At 36.8% G+C, this 22,635-nt stretch overlaps 1 protein-coding gene across 3 annotated transcripts in view; it reads left to right on the forward strand.

Annotated features, from left to right (window-relative positions):
- Positions 1 to 383: 383 nt before the first annotated feature.
- rasgrf2a (Ras protein-specific guanine nucleotide-releasing factor 2a) overlaps positions 384 to 22,635 on the forward strand; it is a 46,799-nt gene continuing 24,547 nt past the window's right edge. For 2 of the 3 annotated variants that reach the window (XR_016149472.1, XM_039678054.2), the window contains exons 1-12: positions 384 to 1,282; positions 8,324 to 8,430; positions 10,284 to 10,431; positions 10,935 to 11,024; positions 11,097 to 11,350; positions 15,500 to 15,579; positions 15,885 to 16,078; positions 16,226 to 16,335; positions 17,017 to 17,135; positions 18,324 to 18,484; positions 20,236 to 20,302; positions 20,427 to 20,563. Coding sequence is in view for 2 of the 3 variants with exons in the window: in XM_039678054.2 (XP_039533988.2) it covers positions 1,004 to 1,282; positions 8,324 to 8,430; positions 10,284 to 10,431; positions 10,935 to 11,024; positions 11,097 to 11,350; positions 15,500 to 15,579; positions 15,885 to 16,078; positions 16,226 to 16,335; positions 17,017 to 17,135; positions 18,324 to 18,484; positions 20,236 to 20,302; positions 20,427 to 20,563 (1,746 nt within the window). In the remaining variant the exon portion in view is untranslated. The remainder of the gene's footprint in view (positions 1,283 to 8,323; positions 8,431 to 10,283; positions 10,432 to 10,934; positions 11,025 to 11,096; positions 11,351 to 15,499; positions 15,580 to 15,884; positions 16,079 to 16,225; positions 16,336 to 17,016; positions 17,136 to 18,323; positions 18,485 to 20,235; positions 20,303 to 20,426; positions 20,564 to 22,635) is intronic. The other variant, XM_039678055.2, reaches the window with a different exon arrangement.

Here is a 22,635-nt window from a genome sequence, read left to right on the forward strand (position 1 = left end):
TAAGCTTGTTTTTTTTTTTTTTTAGGAAAAGTTGGATCAGTTTGAAAAGTCATAACAACCCGATCAGAACAATGTGAAGGTCTGACTCTGAGCCGAGTTTGCTGGTTGTAGCTCGAAAGCTAGGAGTGGGTGCTGTTTCAATTCAGTAAATAGGCCTATAGATCATGTTGGCTTGACAAAAAAAAAAAATGCTTGAAACTAAAAAAATTTAAGAACACACTAATTTGTATACATAAAAAACAGCAGTATTTAAATATTTTGGTACAAATGACACGCAAATATGGGCAGCGAATCAAATGGATTGGTGAATCGTTTTAAATGAACTGATTCGGTACTTTGAATCAGACCTCCGAACGCTACATGCGAGAGATTATAGGAAAACGTGTTTTTTGTTATTATTTTAGTGGAAAGCGTGTATTATTTTCTTCAGGTGACTTAACACACAACACAGGCTACATAACACAACAGCGGTGCAGTAGCATTACTAATTTTATAGAAAAATGGAAAAATGACTCTATTTTTCTTTTAAGCTTCTGAAAATAAAGATACATTCGTTCTAGCATCTGCAGTGTTTCCGATAGAAGCGTGAAACTAACTTCAGGGAACGTGATAAAGATACTCGAGCGAGTCTCTCGTGACCGTGAGGTAAATAGAGACTGAGAGGGTAAATAGTTCTGTCTCTTTAAGTTGGTGTCAAAGCCGATTAGCGCTGATCTCGGTCGTGATTCTGTTGTACCGTCTGCTCACTCTATGTATTTTTTGTCTTACGTCCCTGCGCGCAGTTTAAACCATATTTTTAAGAATATTTATTGACTCTTTTACTGTATTTTCGCTTTTTTTCCCCTACACGCGCACTCGATTATACAGCTGTGCGTAATTACGCGTTACGCGCGTCTAGAATCTCCTTTACGCGCTTTTGGTTGGACTTTAGATCATCATCTCTGGCTGCTGTGTGTGAGGATGATGATGATAATGGACTCAGTGTGACAATCGGGGCTTTAAGATGCAGAAGAGCGTGCGTTATAATGAAGGACACGCGCTCTTTCTGTCCATGGTCGCGCGTAAAGAGGGAATTAAACGTGGGTTCTTGAGTAAAAAAGCCGCAGAAAACAACCGCTGGAACGAGAAGTACTTCGCGCTTTACCAGAACGTGCTGTTCTACTTTGAGAACGAGCAGAGCACCAGACCATCTGGGATTTATTTGCTGGAGGGATGCTCCTGCGAGAGGATTCCGGCTCCAAAAGTGTCCACCGTTGGGAAAGAGAGCTCCGATAAACAGCAGGTATGATCTGACCTCACATTCACTCTACATCTCATCTACTCTGTGGTCTAATTACTCGGGTTTATGATTAAAGCCACATTCGTGGTGTGAATGTGCCAGCTCTGAGGAAGTTGGGTTTTACACACACCACGTGTTTGTGTCTGTTTATCAGTGTTTGTGTGTCATTGGACACAGTTGTCAGTAATGAAAGTTTTAAAGGTCTTATATATATATATATATATATATATATATATATTTCAGCTTTCCTTATTGACTCAAAATGTATGAAATATAAATGTGTTTTGAGGACAAACCCCCCAAAACATACAATTAGTGTTAATAAGGAAAGCTGATATATATATATATATATATATATATATATATATATATATATATATATATATATCAGCTTTCCTTATTGACTCAAAATGTATGAAATATAAATGTGTTAGTGTGGTTCTATTTATATCAATTAGTGTGGTTTTATTTATAAGTTGACCTGTTCTGATATTCTAATGATATTAGAAGTTGAAAAAACTTCGTTTAAAAAACAAAAAGAACTTGAAGGGCACAATTAAAAAAAATATCCAATTTTAAACTAGATTTGTGAAACCAAAAACACACAAAACCACCCCTCCAGTTACTCTAAACAGTCCAAACGTGTTGGTAACATCACTTTTGAATGTTCTCTGAACATTTTATAACAAGTGTTAACATTTTAAATGATTATAGTTGGATGAACCAGAGTTATTATAATTGTCTAAACCCAGAAACTTTTAGGTACATTTATGGAGGTTAAGGCTAAATAAGGTGATTGATTAGAATTGCAAAGTTTTTTTTTTTTTTTTTTTTGTATTGCAAGTTATCTGAAATGTTTGTATGTTTAAATATGCAAATTATGCATTTATTTGCATATATTTCTAGAAGAAAACTGTGAAGATTGGATAAAGCCATGTTCAAAATACATGTTTAATTTTTTTTTTTTTTTACATATTTGAGTACAAGTTTTTTTTTATAAGAAAATACTGTCAACATAAAATATTGTATAAAATCAGTAAAAAATGATATCAGCAAAAATAAATATATAAAATATTATATAGGGCCTATGAACAAACCCCTCTGTTAAAAGCTTCCAAATATAGGATTTCTGACTGAGAAAAACTCAGTTTGAGAAAACGACCTTTAAAGATATGCAGTGTAATTGAAATCTACAGACGCAAATAGATGAAGTGCTACAGTAGAAATAAAAGATCCTTAAAAGTGCATTTTGGATGTTTTCTTTCCACTAGTCTGAAAAAAACACCATGGAAATGAATCTAAAAATTGACAGTTGCATGAAAAAACAATGTTTTTGCCTGTAGTGTCTCACCTTAAATAAAGCTGAAATAAAATAAAATACAAATATTGGTTGAAAAACTTAAACTAATTGAAAATTAGAAATCTTGCCTCTGCAAAAAGACCTGAAGTGTGAGTTGAAGGACTAAATGATTAACTGGAAATGAATAAAAACTAAACTAAAATTGAAATAAAAATGAATTGCCCAAGAAAAAATTATAAAATGACGAAAGCATGTAAGAATGCTTGCCTTCCTCATGTGACAACTAGCCCCAGACAATGTGTTGGTGTAAAGATGTTAAAACCAACAATAACAGCCCATATATTGCAATTAAATATGTCAACTTTTAAATGAGTCTATAAATGTCTGTGCACTGATGTTACGCCTTCAAAATTGTATTTTATGCATGCATTTTTTACTTCTTAGTTCTTCATCAGAAAAAAAATTAAATATAATGAAATTACAGGTCCAAAATACAATTGTGGACTAATAAGTGTACAGACATGGAAATTTCTACAGTGAATAAGCAATTTTTAGTTATGCTCGGGTCGAAAACCCTTCATGGTAACACTTTACTTGAAGCGGTGTGCATAAGACTGACATGACACCTTCATAATCATGACATGACATATGAAGTTGGGTTTATGCATGTTTATGACAACTGTTATTAAGTGTCTTTCGCTCAATAATGACATTTTGAATGCAAATATGATTGTTTGAGATGTCTTTGTTATGACACCTTGACATAAACCAATACATCATAACCTGTCAGTGTCTTTGTCATGACATCTTGACATTAAATTAAGTTAAACTGTCATGTGGTTGGCTTTGACATTGGCTGTCATGAGGTATTATAACTGTCTTGAATATGTTTCGTGACCTCAACTACAGTGGTACTAATTGAATTTGTCATTAAAAGTTATAATGGCTTCATGACAGCCAATGTCAAAACCAACCAGCTGACAGTTTAATGTAATGTTAACCAATAAAGGCTGTGTGGTTTCTTAAGTTTGATCATTCATCTGCTATGTCATGTTTATGACAGGTTGTGTTGTCTTAGTAATGTCAAGTCTTCATGACAAAGACACTGACAGGTTATGATGTATTGGTTTATGGACTAGGTGTCAACAAAGACATCTAAAACAATGTCATAATAACTGAGCGAATGACACTATCCATTAATCACTGAAAAATCCTGGAAATTCACTGGTCAAGAGGTGTGGGATTTAATATTTTAAGATATTTCCCAGGCCTAAAAACAAGCATGCACATAGATGAATGGTGTTAAGCAGCATCTTGCAGATTAAACACTCATCTTCTGCATGTGAAGCAGATATATCCTGATCCCGGGACCACACTCATCAGCACGACACGCTCTGTCCCGATTAAAGCCTCAGCCTGAGGTTCCTGATGAGCGGGACCTTCCTCAGTTGTGGAGTTTCATGTCATTTCTTCTTTTATAACCCAAATTCAAATTACCCACTAAAACATAAGGGTGCAATTTATTTATTTAAAGGGATACTTCACCTCTGGAAAGATGAATGTGTATTTAAAATGGGTCATTTATGTAGAAAAAATTTGAAATTATTTTTGAATTTTGAGATTTTCTAGACTGAGAAAAGCCAGAAAATTCTGTGACAAATCTTTTTCCGAGTCAATTCGTTCATTGAATGAACCAAATGACTCGGAAAAAGATTTGTTCATTTTGATGAACGAGTTCGAACAGGAGAGTCACGAACGCGCATCACAGAACAGAGCAAGGAGACCATTTGAGCTTATAAAACTTCAACTTTGTTATTTATTTATTAAATGAGCGATCGTTTCGCTTGATTCATCGTCTGGTGTCGTTTAAAGCCCTTTGAATTGTTTGCAGTTTGCACTGAAACTCTCTTTTGGACCTTCAAGATCAGCGCGTCTGAGGCCCCATCCACACTACTACGGTTTCGTTTAAAAACGGAGACCTTTTGCTACGTTTGCACCTCCCGTCCAGACTAAAACGGAAAAAAGGAAGACCTAAAACGGAGAACTTTAGAAACGCTGCAGCTCCGTTTTGTGTTTTGAATCTCCGGAGGGTGTTTTAGTGAAGACGGAACAAAACGGAGACGATGACGCAGAGTCTGACGCTCGGCTCTATGATTGGGTGTCATCAGTCATGACGTGTCCTTCCCTGATTCGTCAGCCACTGTTTACACCGGCACACGCACACCCAGTGTTGGTGAATGGACACGTGATCCACGTTTTCAGTCGTTTTAATGTGGACGGAGATCAATTCTAATACGCAGATAAAATGCTGGTGTGGACGGAGATCGTATTTGTTTCAATTCTCCATTTTTAAATGAAAACGCAGTAGTGTGGACGGGAGCTGCAGAGAAGAGAAAAATAGCCAAAGCTCGGTTTACACCGATCGAAAATTCTAGACACGAGGGGACCAAATACAGGCTAGAGGAAGTTATATTAATGTTAAAAAACCTCAGAAAGTGAAAATTTCATATCAGGGGACCTTTAAGAGGGAAAAGGAGAAACATCAATTGAACATAGTCTATTTCCTGCTTAAGCTCTTTGGGAAACAATGTATCTAAAGTAAAAATCCCAAAAAGTTTCTCTGGATTTATGACTCACATCAATATCTCATTCTGATAGTTGTGACATAAAAATTAAAGTGTGAATATGACTATTATACAGTATATATATATATATATTTCTAGCATTTTTAAAATAATACTAAAAAAATATGTATTTATTTCTACATTTTTCCAGTTAAGGACATCTCCCTAAAGAGAAATGTTGTCATATTTAACTAAGCAAACCCATTTGCACACACAATCTCTTCTGTTATATGTTATAGCAGATGTTGTCTGCCTTCACACACACACAGATTATCTACACCACCGAATGTTTGACCTCTAAAGTGCAACATGCCTTATTGTGTGTGTGTGTGTGTGTGTGTGTGTGTGTGTGTGTCTGTATAGTATTGTGTAGTTCAGTTTTTTTTTTCCGTAATTGCATTATAATATTTGATATGTTTTTGTCTACACCCTCTTGCATAATTAATTCAGCGCTTTTATCGTTGCCCATCACAAGTTCTTCAACTGCATGTTAAACACAAATGCTGATTGAGCTTTGATTTCTGGGCCAACTCAATTAAACCAGCCTTTGTGATATGCAAACTAACCTGGATATTTATAAAACAGTCATTTATTGATGGAAAAAAGTATATTTGCCTTGAAATGGCTGCTTTTAATTTAGAATAAAATTTATAATTGATTATGGTAATGTGACTCTAAGTAGTTTGCTCATTGGCCGATATTTACTCCCGCTTGTCCACTAGTAGGTTTATCTCCCGCTTTGAACATGTGTGATCAAGATTCAGATGCATGTGAAATATGCTTGAAACAAACACCAGTGCCAGTGACTTGTGTTGCCATGGAAATGGGGTTTGATGTCATGTTGAAGTGCCGCTGTATAAAAAAATGTGTTGAATTAACTTATAATTACTTATAATAACTTAAAAATAAAAAGTAGTTGTTTAACTTATTTTAATGAGATAAAGCATTTGTTAAAAATAGGGCTATCAAACGATTAATCGCATCCAAAATAAAAGTTTGTGTTTACATAATATATGTGGGTGCACTGTGTATAATTATTTTATATATATGAATACACACACATGCTTGTATATATTTTAGAAATATTTTCATGCGTATACTGTATATATATATATATATATATATATATAATTGATATTATATATAAATATAATTTTTTTACATCTAAATATTTTTTTTCTTAAATATACATGTGTGTGTGTATTTATATATGAAGAGTTCAGATGCAAAAGCCTCTAAATGCCATTTGAAATTTTCTTCTTTAATGATGATTTTTATCAAACTTGTATATTTAAGTTCAGTAATTTCACTTAAATAACAATTAATCGGTAATTATCATTGGCATTTAAGTGAAATTACTGAACTTAAACATACAAGTTTGATAAAAATCATCATTAAAGAAGAAAATTTTAAATGGCATTTAGAGGCTTTTGCATCTGAACTCTTCATATATATATATATATATATATATATATAATTATAGTGCACCCACATATATTATGTGAACACAAACTTTTATTTTGGATAAATCATTAATCGAGATTAATCATTTGACAGCCCTAGTTAAAAAACATAAGTTGTCATAACTTATCGATCATATAATTGTGCTTTTATATGTATTAATCACTGTAAATCAGTCGTTTTATGTTGTACATTTATTTGTGTCGATAGTTTTAAATTGTACTGATTGGATCATATCGATATGTTCATCACTATGTAGGAATCAAGCTGCCTTTCTTGCCGTTTTTAAATATTTTTTCAAATATGAAATATTAAAAAATAATAATATTAAAATGGGTTGTGAATGCCATTGCATGTTGATTATATGATTTTCTGTATTCTTCCAGATGTAGTCCGTCTGGAAGGAGCGATCCCTGTTTTTTGTTGTGCTGTTTCATGAGCACACACATGCCAGTGTCCTTTTATTACAGTGCTGGGTTGCCTTTCTAAGAATAGTAGCCCTGCTGGCAGTGTGTTTCTCACAGACATGGCTATTTCAATGAAGGGCACATCTGTGTACATGCATGTGGGGCTGCTTGAAGAAATGAACCCGTGGAGCATTGTTCCTGTGATGATGTGCATGAGTGGGGTTCAGTGGGAGAGGATAGTTCTGTGGGTCAGTGAAAGTGAAACAGAATCAGGATTTGTGGGCCGGTCGAGTCTATTGTTGTCTCTGTTTAAGCAAGGCCTAAGGCCCAGGACAGCGCATTAAAGACATAGGAGAAGCTCTGCCGGTTACATAACCACACACACACACACACACACACACACACACACACACCAGCCGTGCTTCATGAGAACACAAACGAGCCCTTAAGCGAGCCTACGTCCTATAAACCACTCTCAGTCTCTCGCTCTTTCACTTCTATGAGGGTAAACCTGTCAAGAACATGTGCAGGTCAAAAACTTATTTTTTTATTTTTCTCTTACAGACGTGATCTATTAAAGTGGCCTATTATGATGACCAACGTTTTTGGGCTCTACTAGAATAAGTTTTTTATCCTTGAATGTTCATTATTTTCCTCATATTCTCCATTGTTGCGGCTCATCTCTTCCCAGTCTGTCAGTAACGCTCTGTTTACTTCCTGTCTCTATGAAGCCCCTCCTTCTGAAAAGCACACTGTGCTCTGATTGGTTGACTGGATCAGTGTGCTGTGATTGGTCAACCATTACGAGTGTGTTTGGGAAATGTCCCGCCCCTTTATTCTGCATATGAATTATTTAAATGAGGAATATTTGTGATGTGTTTGTTCCCTGAAGAAACTCGAGACTACAATGAAGGCGTTTCAGGGAGTTCAGAAACACTGACACTGAATAACTCACTTTTTCGTACTCAAACAGCAACATTACACGCTAAAGAAAGCTGAACATGTTAAAAAGCATGATTGGACCCCTTTAATATTTTTTTTCTTGATGTTTTGTTATTTTATCTTCTTCTTTTCACATGCTGCTTTATGATTTAAGGCAAAATTACTCAGTAACACGTCTACTGTCATTTCCGTTGAACGAGTGCATGCGAGTTCAAGCGTCTCTATTTAGGTCAGAACTCTTCTAATGCTGCCCACCGTGGACCGAACGCAATGCTTCACTCTCTGATGTTTCATATCTCATCTTTTCCAGCATTATTTCCTGGTGATTTTCGGCCACGATGGGCAGAAACCTCTGGAGCTGCGGACGGAAGAGGACGCTGATTGTAACGAGTGGCTGGAGGCCATTCAGCAGGCCAGGTACAACACAGAGACAAAACACTCTTGAGACTTTTGAGAACAAAAGTGATTTTGCTGAGCTGGTTTTTAGCATGTGACGGAACAGCGTTTGTCTGTAGGAAATGGAAATCACTTCATTGATTCTTCTAGATGGCAATGTACACAGAGACTTTTGCTTCTCTTTGTTTGTATGAGTCTTGAGAAAGAATAAAATAGGCTACTTGTGTAATTTCACTCTCATTTCAATAATGCTACAAATTATGACAAGATATCAAAAGGTATACTCGAAAGTCACATGAACTATCTGAGCTGCTTTTCACATTAATGTCAAAAATTATGTCTGTTTTTATTCATCCAAAGGGATTTTAGAAGAAACATCTGAGATGAAGTTGATATTAAATTGAAAATAACTCAGTAACTCTGCTGGTTTTCTTCAAAACAAACCCATGCAAATCGATGCATAATATATAGACATGCTGCATGCCATTGTATGCTCAATAAATGATTAGTTTGAGGCTTGCCACAGTCGTTCCAAGCAGTTTTTTTTTCTTTTTTGAAGGAGTTCAAAGTCTGAAACCACTGAAAATGCATTAATTCTCTTTGCATTATTTTCAAATTTTATATTCTTTTATTGAAAAAATGGTGTTTTATTTTACCAATGCATCAATCATCACTTGGTAAATTTGATCAAATCAGACACATGTAACATGGGCAAGTTGTGTGACACCCTGATTCTCAAAAAAAACATAAACATAACTACATAAGGTAAAAGAAAATGTGACCCACACTGCATATAAAGGGATAGTTCACTTTTGATATTAATTTTTGGTATGTTTTATCTTACCTCAAGGGCATCCAAGATGTAGGTGTCTTTGTTTCCACAGTATTTTCAATTTTGATATTTTTAGGTCAAACCGTTCTTGTCTGTCAGTCATATAATGGAGGTCTATGGTCACCACCTCAAAGAGCATGCACAGAGAAGTCCAAATTAAACATGATTTAATGACTCGTAAATGTACAGTAAGTACACATTGATGGCCTAAGACACGAAACGAGCGGTTTGAGTGAGAAAACGAACAGTATTTATTTTGTTTTTTCCTCTTGTAACCACAGCCACATTCAAGCGATCTGAGGGCGTGCGCGCTTCGGCCTGGAAAGCACCGGAAGTGATCTCTCGCACGGTTGCGGGAAAAAAATCAACGCTGTCTGTTGATATATCGAAATCGTCTTCCATTGTGATTTCCTGTATATCTAAATATGTTTAGATCTTAACAGTGAAAGGATAACACTTTCGAAATCTCTGTGTAAATAATGAGTGACGTACACGCGCGAGAGATCACTTCCGGCGCTTTCCAGACCGAAGCGGCCGCACCCTCAGATCACTTGAACGTGGCTGTGATTATAAGAGGTAAAAACTTCATAAATACTGTTCGTTTTCTCACACAAAGCGCTCGTTTCATGTCTTAGGCCATCAATGTGCACTTACATTTACGAGTCATTAAATCATGTTTAATTTGGACTTCTCTGTGCATGCTCTTTGAGGTGGTGACCATAGACCTCCATTATATGACTGACAGACAAGAACGGTTTGACCTAAAAATATCAAAATTGAAAATACTGTGGAAACAAAGACACCTACATCTTGGATGCCCTTGAGGTAAGCTAAAACATAGCGAAAATTAATTTCAAAGTGAACTATTCCTTTAATTAAGGAGGGTTCATTATGAAATGAGAATAAGCTTTTGTGTACTTGCATAGAGTTTGTTTGTATCCGTCTTTTAAAAGGCTCAACTGGCTCATTCATTTATTTAGCTCTGAGGTTTTCTCTTTAAAAATGTTTCTAACCAGCTTTGTTGTTCTGCCGTCGCTGGTAGTTATTCAGACCTGATCATAGAGCGGGAAGTTCTCATGCAGAAATACATCCATCTGGTGCAGATCATGGAGACGGAAAAAGTGGCGGCAAATCAACTGCGGACACAACTGGAAGACCAGGATACAGAGATCGAGAGACTGAAGGCAGAGGTCAGTTCATCGTCTGTGTGCATTTAACAGTTTTACTAAATGATAAACTGAATAAACGCTCTCATGAATAATTGTAACCACACCTTTAGAAAGTATAAAACATGACAAACTACCAATTTCAGATGTAACAAGGAATATGTGAATAATACATTTTAACTTAAAAGATGTAATGCATAATGGTGTTCGTTATGAATATTTTTATAGTGCATTAGAGTTAAATACTTTAAATATTATATTATATTATATTATATTATATTATATTATATTATATTATATTATATTATATTATATTATATTATATTATATTATATTATATATCTTCTGCTCACCAAGGCTGCATTTATTTGATTAAAAGTACAATAATTTTGTTAAAAAATATATATTTTTTTTTTATTTGATTATATTGCAAAATGTAATTTGTTCCTGCAATCAAAACTGAATTTTCAGCATCATTACTCCTTCAGAAATCACTCTAATATTATTTGCTGCGTTATCTGTTATAGATCGTTGTTCTGAATAAAACGAAAGAGCGAATGTTGCCCTATCAGTCCAATCAAGAGGAAGAAGATCCAGATATCAAGAAAATCAAGAAGGTATATGATTGTCTCATTTATTTTTGTTATTGTGTGTAGGGTAAGTGCAGTTACTCGGGTGTTTTCTCGCAGGTGCAAAGCTTCATGCGTGGTTGGCTGTGCAGAAGGAAGTGGAAGATTATCGTGCAGGACTACATCTGCTCGCCTCACGCTGAGAGCATGAGGAAGAGAAACCAGATCGTCTTTAACATGGTGGAAGCTGAGACGGAGTACGTGCTCCAGCTCTCCATCCTGGTCAACTGTTTCCTGAGGCCGCTCAGGATGGCGGCCAGTTCCAAAAAACCGCCTATTAGTCATGACGATGTCAGCAGTATCTTCCTCAATAGGTATATATGCACTCAAAGGGCTCCTGTTATGCTTTTCCTTTCATGCAGTGTGTAATATAGCTGTTTGTGAATGTAAAAGGTCTGCAAAGATCAAAGTTATTGTCTCCTAAAAGAAAGAACTGATTCTGAACTGCGGAAATGAGTTATCAGCAATTCCAGTCTCACTTTCTCCTCAAACCTATACGTAACAATGTAACACATTTGCATAATGCCAGCCTATGGTCTACTTGCCCCACCCTCAAATACTGTAGTTGTAGCTGAGACTGGATTTGATCTGTGTTGAGATTGATCTATGTTGTCAACATGTCAAGAAGACGATGTTTTCGAATCCACTCTGCACACAATTCAAAATGAGGACATGTTCTGGTGTTGAAATGGAAAATCCTACCGCATCGTTTGTTTCACTGTGTATCAAATTCTAATCCTCCAGAGCTGAAATTCAGATAAAGAAGTTTTGTTTCCAATGTGTAGACCAATCAAAACAGACTGGGCCATCTGACCAATCAGAACAGAGTAGACCAATCAAAACAGACTGGGCCGTCTGACCGATCAGAACAGAGTAGACCAATCACAACAGACTGGGCCATCTGACCAATCAGAGCAGAGTAGACCAATCAAAACAGACTGGGCCATCTGACCAATCAGAGCAGAGTAGACCAATCAAAACAGACTGGGCCATCTGACCAATCAGAGCAGAGTAGACCAATCAAAACAGACTGGGCCATCTGACCAATCAGAGCAGAGTAGACCAATCAAAACAGACTGGGCCATCTGACTGATCAGAACAGAGTAGACCAATCACAACAGACTGGGCCATCTGACTAATCAGAGCAGAGTAGACCAATCAAAACAGACTGGGCCATCTGACCAATCAGAACAGAGTAGACCAATCAAAACAGACTGGGCCATCTGACCAATCAGAGCAGAGTAGACCAATCACAACAGACTGGGCCATCTGACCAATCAGAGCAGAGTAGACCAATCACAACAGACTGGGCCATCTGACCAATCAGAACAGAGTAAACCAATCAAAACAGACTGGGCCATCTGACCAATCAGAGCAGAGTAGACCAATCAAAACAGACTGGGCCATCTGACCAATCAGAGCAGAGTAGACCAATCAAAACAGACTGGGCCATCTGACTGATCAGAACAGAGTAGACCAATCACAACAGACTGGGCCATCTGACTAATCAGAGCAGAGTAGACCAATCAAAACAGACTGGGCCATCTGACTAATCAGAGCAGAGTAGACCAATCAAAACAGACTGGGCCATCTGACCAATCAGAGCAGAGTAGACCAATCAAAACAGACTGGGCCATCTGACCGATCAGAGCAGAGTAGACCAATCAAAACAGACTGGGCCATCTGACCGATCAGAGCAGAGTAGACCAATCACAACAGACTGGGCCATCTGACTAATCAGAGCAGAGTAGACCAATCAAAACAGACTGGGCCACCTGACCAATCAGAGCAGAGTAGACCAATCAAAACAGACTGGGCCATCTGACTGATCAGAACAGAGTAGACCAATCACAACAGACTGGGCCATCTGACTAATCAGAGCAGAGTAGACCAATCAAAACAGACTGGGCCATCTGACCGATCAGAGCAGAGTAGACCAATCAAAACAGACTGGGCCATCTGACCAATCAGAGCAGAGTAGACCAATCAAAACAGACTGGGCCATCTGACCAATCAGAGCAGAGTAGACCAATCAAAACAGACTGGGCCATCTGACCGATCAGAGCAGAGTAGACCAATCAAAACAGACTGGGCCATCTGACTGATCAGAACAGAGTAGACCAATCACAACAGACTGGGCCATCTGACTAATCAGAGCAGAGTAGACCAATCAAAACAGACTGGGCCATCTGACTAATCAGAGCAGAGTAGACCAATCAAAACAGACTGGGCCATCTGACCAATCAGAGCAGAGTAGACCAATCAAAACAGACTGGGCCATCTGACCGATCAGAGCAGAGTAGACCAATCAAAACAGACTGGGCCATCTGACCGATCAGAGCAGAGTAGACCAATCACAACAGACTGGGCCATCTGACTAATCAGAGCAGAGTAGACCAATCAAAACAGACTGGGCCACCTGACCAATCAGAGCAGAGTAGACCAATCAAAACAGACTGGGCCATCTGACTAATCAGAGCAGAGTAGACCAATCAAAACAGACTGGGCCATCTGACTAATCAGAGCAGAGTAGACCAATCAAAACAGACTGGGCCATCTGACTGATCAGAACAGAGTAGACCAATCACAACAGACTGGGCCATCTGACTAATCAGAGCAGAGTAGACCAATCACAACAGACTGGGCCATCTGACTAATCAGAGCAGAGTAGACCAATCAAAACAGACTGGGCCATCTGACCAATCAGAGCAGAGTAGACCAATCAAAACAGACTGGGCCATCTGACTAATCAGAGCAGAGTAGACCAATCAAAACAGACTGGGCCATCTGACTAATCAGAGCAGAGTAGACCAATCAAAACAGACTGGGCCATCTGACTGATCAGAACAGAGTAGACCAATCAAAACAGACTGGGCCATCTGACTAATCAGAGCAGAGTAGACCAATCACAACAGACTGGGCCATCTGACTAATCAGAGCAGAGTAGACCAATCAAAACAGACTGGGCCATCTGACCAATCAGAACAGAGTAGACCAATCAAAACAGACTGGGCCATCTGACCAATCAGAGCAGAGTAGACCAATCACAACAGACTGGGCCATCTGACCAATCAGAGCAGAGTAGACCAATCACAACAGACTGGGCCATCTGACCAATCAGAACAGAGTAAACCAATCAAAACAGACTGGGCCATCTGACCAATCAGAGCAGAGTAGACCAATCAAAACAGACTGGGCCATCTGACCAATCAGAGCAGAGTAGACCAATCAAAACAGACTGGGCCATCTGACTGATCAGAACAGAGTAGACCAATCACAACAGACTGGGCCATCTGACTAATCAGAGCAGAGTAGACCAATCAAAACAGACTGGGCCATCTGACCAATCAGAGCAGAGTAGACCAATCAAAACAGACTGGGCCGTCTGACCGATCAGAGCAGAGTAGACCAATCAAAACAGACTGAGCCGTCTGACCGATCAGAACAGAGTAGACCAATCACAACAGACTGGGCCATCTGACCAATCAGAACAGAGTAAACCAATCAAAACAGACTGGGCCATCTGACCAATCAGAGCAGAGTAGACCAATCAAAACAGACTGGGCCATCTGACCAATCAGAGCAGAGTAGACCAATCAAAACAGACTGGGCCGTCTGACCGATCAGAGCAGAGTAGACCAATCAAAACAGACTGGGCCATCTGACCAATCAGAGCAGAGTAGACCAATCAAAACAGACTGGGCCATCTGACCAATCAGAGCAGAGTAGACCAATCAAAACAGACTGGGCCATCTGACCAATCAGAGCAGAGTAGACCAATCAAAACAGACTGGGCCATCTGACCAATCAGAGCAGAGTAGACCAATCAAAACAGACTGGGCCATCTGACCAATCAGAGCAGAGTAGACCAATCAAAACAGACTGGGCCATCTGACCAATCAGAGCAGAGTAGACCAATCAAAACAGACTGGGCCGTCTGACCGATCAGAACAGAGTAGACCAATCAAAACAGACTGGGCCATCTGACCAATCAGAGCAGAGTAGACCAATCAAAACAGGCTGGGCCGTCTGACCGATCAGAACAGAGTAGACCAATCAAAACAGACTGGGCCATCTGACCAATCAGAGCAGAGTAGACCAATCACAACAGACTGGGCCATCTGACCAATCAGAGCAGAGTAGACCAATCACAACAGACTGGGCCATCTGACCAATCAGAGCAGAGTAGTTTTGCAGAATGGCAGAGTTTAGAGAAACTGAATCTTCAAAGACTCTTTAAGAAATGAGGTGATGTACGTATGAGTGAACCTTGGATGCATGTAAACCTGTTATAGGAATCTTTAAAATATCATAATAGGGGCACTTTAAAACAATTCAACAGTTCTTTATTTGAAATTTTGGCCCACTGTTGACTGTTAATGTTACTGTTTTGAAAGTACAATATCTGATTTGAAACTGATGCACCATGCATTTCTCTTCTTTGTCTTGTCTTTATTGGTAAGTGAGACGATAATGTTTCTCCATGAGATATTCCACCAAGGCTTGAAGGCTCGGATTGCCAACTGGCCAACCTTAGTTTTAGGTGAGTTTGTTCAAGCCGCATATTTTTGTATTATTTTTAATTATTTTGAATCGTCAGACACAACCGTAGTATGACGTGCAGTAAAGCGCTTCTCGACTCTCCACACATAGAATAAAAATGAACATAATAATAACCGAAATAAAACCCCAAAAATTACATTCAGATTTTGTTTGGCTGAGACTAAAATAAATGTGTTATTTGACTTTCTTCCAGTGGCCATGACCACTTATATATCAGTTTTCTCTGACAAATTTCACTTATATAAATATAAATATATGATGAAAAAGCAATCTGTCCTGTTTCAGCGGATCTCTTCGACATCTTGCTGCCAATGCTGAACATTTATCAGGAGTTTGTGCGAAACCATCAGTACAGCTTGCAGGTTCTGGCCAACTGTAAACAGAACCGGGACTTTGACAAGCTTCTGAAGCAGTATGAAGCAAACGCTGCCTGTGAGGGCCGAATGCTGGAAACCTTCCTCACCTACCCCATGTTTCAGGTCGACCTTTGACCTTTCAGCAATGTGTCAGCTTACAAACAGTAGTAGTTCTAGAGTACTGCACGTTGCATTTCTTTTAATCGTGGTTGATTGTGTAAAAATGAGTGTTTTTGTATTTTAATTGTTGATTATTACCTTTATTATTAGATCCCACGATACATCATCACCCTTCACGAGCTTCTCGCACACACACCTCATGAACATGTTGAGCGCAAGAGTCTGGAATTTGCCAAATCCAAACTTGAGGAACTGTCCAAGTGAGTAAAAGCTTTAAAAAAAATTCTAAAAAAGGGTATAATATTCATTTAATAATAATTTTAAATAATTTTTTATATTCAGATCAGTGTCTTGACCTTTAATGTGAGCCAAACAAGATTATAGAACTAGAGAATTAAACGTTGTTTATGGCGTTCTTCTATTGCTTTGAGTCAAGATTCTAAATGTTCTAAATTCTAAATTATTTTTATTGTTTGTATCAGTTCAAAAATAAACATTGATTATAAAAATGTATTATAAAAATGTTTTTTTTTTTACTTTAAAATACAAATTATTTGTTTAAAATAAATATATATTTATTTTATAATATTATTTTTTAAATTATATATATATTTCTATACTATTTTGTTCTTTTCTCATTTATATATGTATAAAATGATTTAAAAAAAAGTATATATCATCTATTAAATTTATGTTATTCTAACATGAAACTATGATATGGAAAAGCCACATCAGTTTCCTGTATGGAAAAAGTGATTGTTTTAAAGGCAAACAAGGCTTTTGAATTTTATTTTTAACATTCATGTGATCACACTTGACTTGCTTCAGTGTTGTCCAATTCACATTTACATTGACTACCATTCTGCCTTTATAAACATATATATTATACATTTTAAATCTATTTAATGTGTATTGAGATGTGTTTGCATGTTTCTCCTCAGAATGATGCATGATGAAGTGAGTGACACAGAAAACATCCGCAAGAACCTCGCGATCGAGCGAATGATCGTGGAGGGCTGTGATATTCTGCTGGACACCAGTCAGACCTTTATACGGCAGGGTGAGACGCTTCATTAAGGGTGTGAGCGGAGATGTTTTAATTTCAGGACACATCCTTTTCAAATAACTCATTTCTACCCATAATCCTCTGTGAGTGATGTCCAGTGTGTTCTGCCGTTCATTGCTAATGCTGCCATAGTATCTGTTCATTTATTTATTTGATAGTTTGATTATTTAAATTAATAAATATTACTGAATACCGACCTATTTATCGTGTAACGCAAAGGAAAGTATTTTTTATGGGTCAGATGTTCAGTTTTAGTACTTAAAATATTAATTATTTCTCTTTTAATTTTTTAAACATATATAAAACGTGTTTATTTATTTGTTTTTAAATATATAATATTTTTTCAAGTATTTAAAAACATTGAAATGTTTACAAAAATGATACAAAAATATTTACATATATATATATATTATAAAAACAGAATTTTTAAATTTCAAATGTAAAAATGTATTTAAAATAAATATAGATTATTTATGTATTTAGAATTTGTATTCCTTATTTTTTTAAATATATATATATATATATATATATATATATATATATATATATATATATATGTATTATGCAAAAATACTATTTTGTTTTGAATAAAAATAAAATATTTGTTTAAAATAAATATGTATTATTTATTTAAAAGTACAAAGAAATTTTTACAAAACATATACCAAAATATATCTTTTATTTTAAAATTCTTTATTTAAGAAATAAATATTTTTATATGTATAAAATATTTTAATTGTTTTAAAATAAAGAAATGATTTTTTTTATAAATATGGATTAATTTAAAATGAACATTATTAAAATTATACACATATATGTATTTTAAAAAAAATATAAATGTATTTGTTTTAAAATAAAAAAACGATTTATTTCAAATACATATGTATTATTGTTTTTCTTTATTTAAATCATAAGTTGAATAGCTTAGCTGCAGTCAGTCATTAGTTTTGTATGAATATCAGTGTGTGCTTGTTTCACTGATCTCATTCAGCGCCGCTCCCCACTGACAGGAAGGTGTGAATGTGCTCTAATGAGACCCAATGTGCCATTTTAGTGCATCATGTCTCGTAGAGAAGCTTTTCTCGATGAGACAGCGCTGCCCTCTCTCCCTGAAACGCTGTCTTTAATGTTTTGTTTAATGTTCCTCTCGGTAAAGAGCTGATGTGTGTGTGTTTCCTGTAGGCTCTCTGATTCAGCTGCCCTCTGTGGAGAAGGGTAAACTGAGTAAGGTGCGTCTGGGCTCGCTGTCGCTCCGGAAAGAAGCTGAACGCCAGTGTTTTCTGTTCACTAAACACTTCCTCATCTGCACACGTACATCCGGCGGCAAACTGCACCTGCTCAAAGTGAGTCTGAACGGACTCAAAGTGAAGTTCACCCTAAAATATTCTCATCTTTTAATCACCGTCATGTTGTTCCTATCCATATTTTCTCATTTAATCTGTCCATCTTCATTGAAAAGATCAATTCAGGCTGAACTATTACTGTAACCAGGGCTTGACATTAACTTTTTTACTTTTTTTCTGTGACTAGTGGTTTTTCAAAGTAACTAGCCACTCAGCATTTTCACTGACCACAGTTTTGACATCAATACCACGGGGAAAAACTGCCATATAGATATTTAGCGGCAGGAATATTAGGCTGCTGTCACTTTATGACCCGACGCACAGATCCATTATACTGTTACACATGCGTTTTCTTTCTCAACTGTTTACGTTCACTTAAAACATCACTGACTGTGTTTACGTGAATACTCAACAAAACCAGCATTTTGGCATTATTTTGTGTGTATTTAAATGTTTAAGAGCAATAAGCCGTGAAAAAGCACTCAATTTGGCTTAATTTGGAGTATTTGAAACGTTTCAGATATTTCAGTATCGATATGGATTTTGATTATTGAATTGTTTTTTTTAACAACATACATTGCACCTAGTTTATCATTTTAGATGCCTTAAAGGGGTGGTTGATTTTATGATTTCACTTTTCTAACTTTAGTTAAACCACATCTGCAAAGTTACAACGCTCAAAGTTCAAAGCAAAGGGAGATATTTGCTTTAAAAAAATGGCTTTTTAAGGACTACAACAAAGGAACTACACAAGCTTCCTCCTGGGTTAGTGACATCACTAACCCTAATATTTACATAAACCCCGCCCCTGGGAACATGCAGTCCATGTTGAGAAGAGCTAGAGCTGTTGTAGTCAAGCACATTTGTGAGGCATCTGTCTTTTCACATGCAATAGAGAGTAGAGTATTTATAGATTACATGACAGAATATGTTAATTTAAGATAGTTAACTCCACATCAGCAACATTAATCCATCAACTAACCATTCAGAGACGTCCTGTTGCACTCTACACGTTGTCACTTCTTCTTAGTCTCTCCATTTTTGTCTGTCTCCGGTTTAAACATAAAAGGCAGAATAGTTTCTGATATTTTAGCATGTGTCTTCCTGAGGTAATCGGAGCTGCTAAAACACACACTCTTGAAGCTCCGCCCACTGTGTCGGGAGCTGCAGCTCATTTGCATTTAAAGGGCCAGACACAAAACGGTGCGTTTTTGCTAACCCTCAAAAAGTGACAACTTTAACATGCTATATAAACATATCTGTGCGGTATTTTAAGCTAAAACTTCACACACACACACTCATGGTGAAATCAGAGATTTATTTCACATCTTGTGAAAAGGGCAGTATACCACCCCTTTAAAAAACTACAATTGAAAATGTACACTGTAGAAAAAATATTTTTAAGATTTGTTATCACAACATTTTTTCTTTTGTCAAATCAACTTAAATAATTTATTTAGTTGAGATAACTTATTATTTGGAGTTTCTGATGATTAAATTAATCTCCTTCATTGTATTAACTCACTTTTTCCAGTTCAATCAACTTAAAATTTTAAGGCAACCAGGTAACTTAATTTTTTAAGTTAAACCAACAATATTTTTTACAGTGTATATATAAAATTCAACCGGCCACTGGGAGTGGAAGTGACACGCCACTGCTGAAATACACCCGAGTGTTAATATCAAGCCCTGACTGTAACTGTTTCATGCAAACGCATAAAATAACCGAGTACCTTTCATCAAATCCACAGCAAGGAGGCACGCTGTCTCTGATCGACTGTACGCTTATCGAGGAGCTGGACGCCAGTGATGAAGACTGTAAGACCCAACATAGCAATACCAACAACCCGAAGCAAGCAAAATATCCAAGATAAACCTTATAGCAATGAGCACATTTATTAAAGAAGTAACCAGAGTTCATTTTGATTCCGCATCTCCTCAGATAATGCTGCTGGTCAGGGATTCAATCATCTGGAGTTTAAAATAGTGGTTGAACCTGCCGATGGTCCGTCGTTTTCTGTGGTTCTGCTGGCTCCGTCTCGGCAGGAGAAAGCTGCCTGGACCAGCGACGTGAGCCAGGTAAAGTCTACGCTACATGCTGGAAGTCTGTGTGCAATGCATGTTATAGTTCCTATTGTGAACAGTGTTGTGCAAGTTACTTCCAAACTGTAATACATTAGGTATTACTTGTTACTGTTATTTAAAAGTAATTCATTACCTTACAATATTACTGTCCCAGAATTGTAATGCGTTACATTACTCATGTATTACTTTTGAGTTACTTTCACCAAAATAACTAAGTAGAACTTAACTTTGGGGCTGTAACGATATGCAATATGAAACCGAAATCGCGATTCGCCACACGACTCAGAGCCACGAACCTACAGAATCGCGACACGCCTCTTCCAACTCCAGCGTTATTCTCCTTACCGTCCATATCCAATGCTGCCTTATCTTTAAATTAGGCTATTAGTATTATTTGAAGTTAACATTATAAAAGACGTAGACCTACATCACAAAACTAGTTGAGGATAAATTATTTAAAATTGGGGAAGTCCAGCATTATGGACATGATGACATTTGCAGTCAAAACTTGAAATAAAAATTCTCAGAAAATTCATGTATTGAAACGTATATAGGCTACTTCCTCAAAGGACTCCAGACATTAGACAAATATCAGTCTATGTTTTATTTTTAATATTAGGGAAAAGACACACATTCATGTGTGACAAAAAAATAGGAGGCAAAATATATTTTTTTGTAATTCTGTTAATTACACTGCGCAAATCGGATGAGGAAGGGTTGGCTCTCCAGTCTCCATAGAACTTAAAATATTCATTTTATTTTAGTTTTCGTGTTCGCATTTATGAGGAAAAAACAATGTTACAGACGCGACCGCTTTGAACTGGCGATAAAAGACTGCTTTAAAACTTTCACATAGTCTGTTGCCTTTAAGAAGTAAAAGCAGACAATACACTGTAATACAACTGTAATACAAGCCTCACTGAACATGTAACGAGTAAAATATTACTGAAAATTGATTAGTAATGCCTTACACTACTGCGTTACAGCAAAAAGTAATATGTTACTGTAATGTATCACTTATGTAATGCGTTACTCCCAACACTGATTGTGAACAATTCATCCGTGTGTCATTATTCATCAACCTCGCAGTCTTTGAAATAGACTTGGAACGGAAGTTGCAATCAACTTTTCTTCCTTAGTGTGACGCATATACAAGTGAAACGATGTTATTCTGATTAAAGATTACAAGGCACATGAATTTGTGTACCGACACATTTTTTATAATAAACTTCAGTATTTCATAAAAAAAAAAGAATTGTCCGATTTGATTTCATGGTGACTTTAAAGGCATATTTCACCCAAAAATGAAGATTCTGTCATTAATTACTCACCCTTATGTCGTTCCAAACTCATATGACTCGTATTCGTTTATCTTTGGATCTCTTTGATGAAATGTCTGTCTCTCTATTGACAGCTACACAACTACCACTTTAAAGGCCCAAAAAGGTTTTTTTTTTCTCATAAATGCTTTATGGGTAACACTTTACTTGAAGGGGTGTGCATAAGACTGACATGACACCTTCATAATCATGACATGACATATGTCTTGAATATGAAGTAGGGTTTATGCATGTTTATGACAACTGACATTAAGTGTCTTTCGCTCAATAATGACATTTTGAATGCAAATATGATTGTTTGAGATGTCTTTGTTATGACACCTTGACATAAACCAATACATCATAACCTGTCAGTGTTTTTGTCGCATCAAATGAAGTTAAACTGTCATGTGGTTGGCTTTGACATTGGCTGTCATGAGGTATTATAACTCAGGTGTCATCAATATTTTTGTTACAAACTGCTCTGAGGCTTGTAAATGAAGATCCAAATGCAGCTTTATTTAAGATTAGTCGTACAGGCAGGGTCAACAATTAGCAGACAGGACAATGGAGGAAACACAGTGGGAATCCGGGAAACAGGCAGAGGTCAGGGCAGGCAGCAATAATCAAAATCCAAAAAACAATCCAAAGTCAAAAACCAGAAACCAAACACGGAAAAACGCTCAGAAATGCAGTGTAACACTTAAACAAGACTTCGCAAACACTGAATGTGAACACAAGGTATAT

Source organism: Pimephales promelas, chromosome 23, assembly GCF_988280905.1.
Source record: "Pimephales promelas chromosome 23, fPimPro1.hap1.1, whole genome shotgun sequence".
In the NCBI taxonomy this organism is placed as follows: domain Eukaryota; kingdom Metazoa; phylum Chordata; class Actinopteri; order Cypriniformes; family Leuciscidae; genus Pimephales; species Pimephales promelas.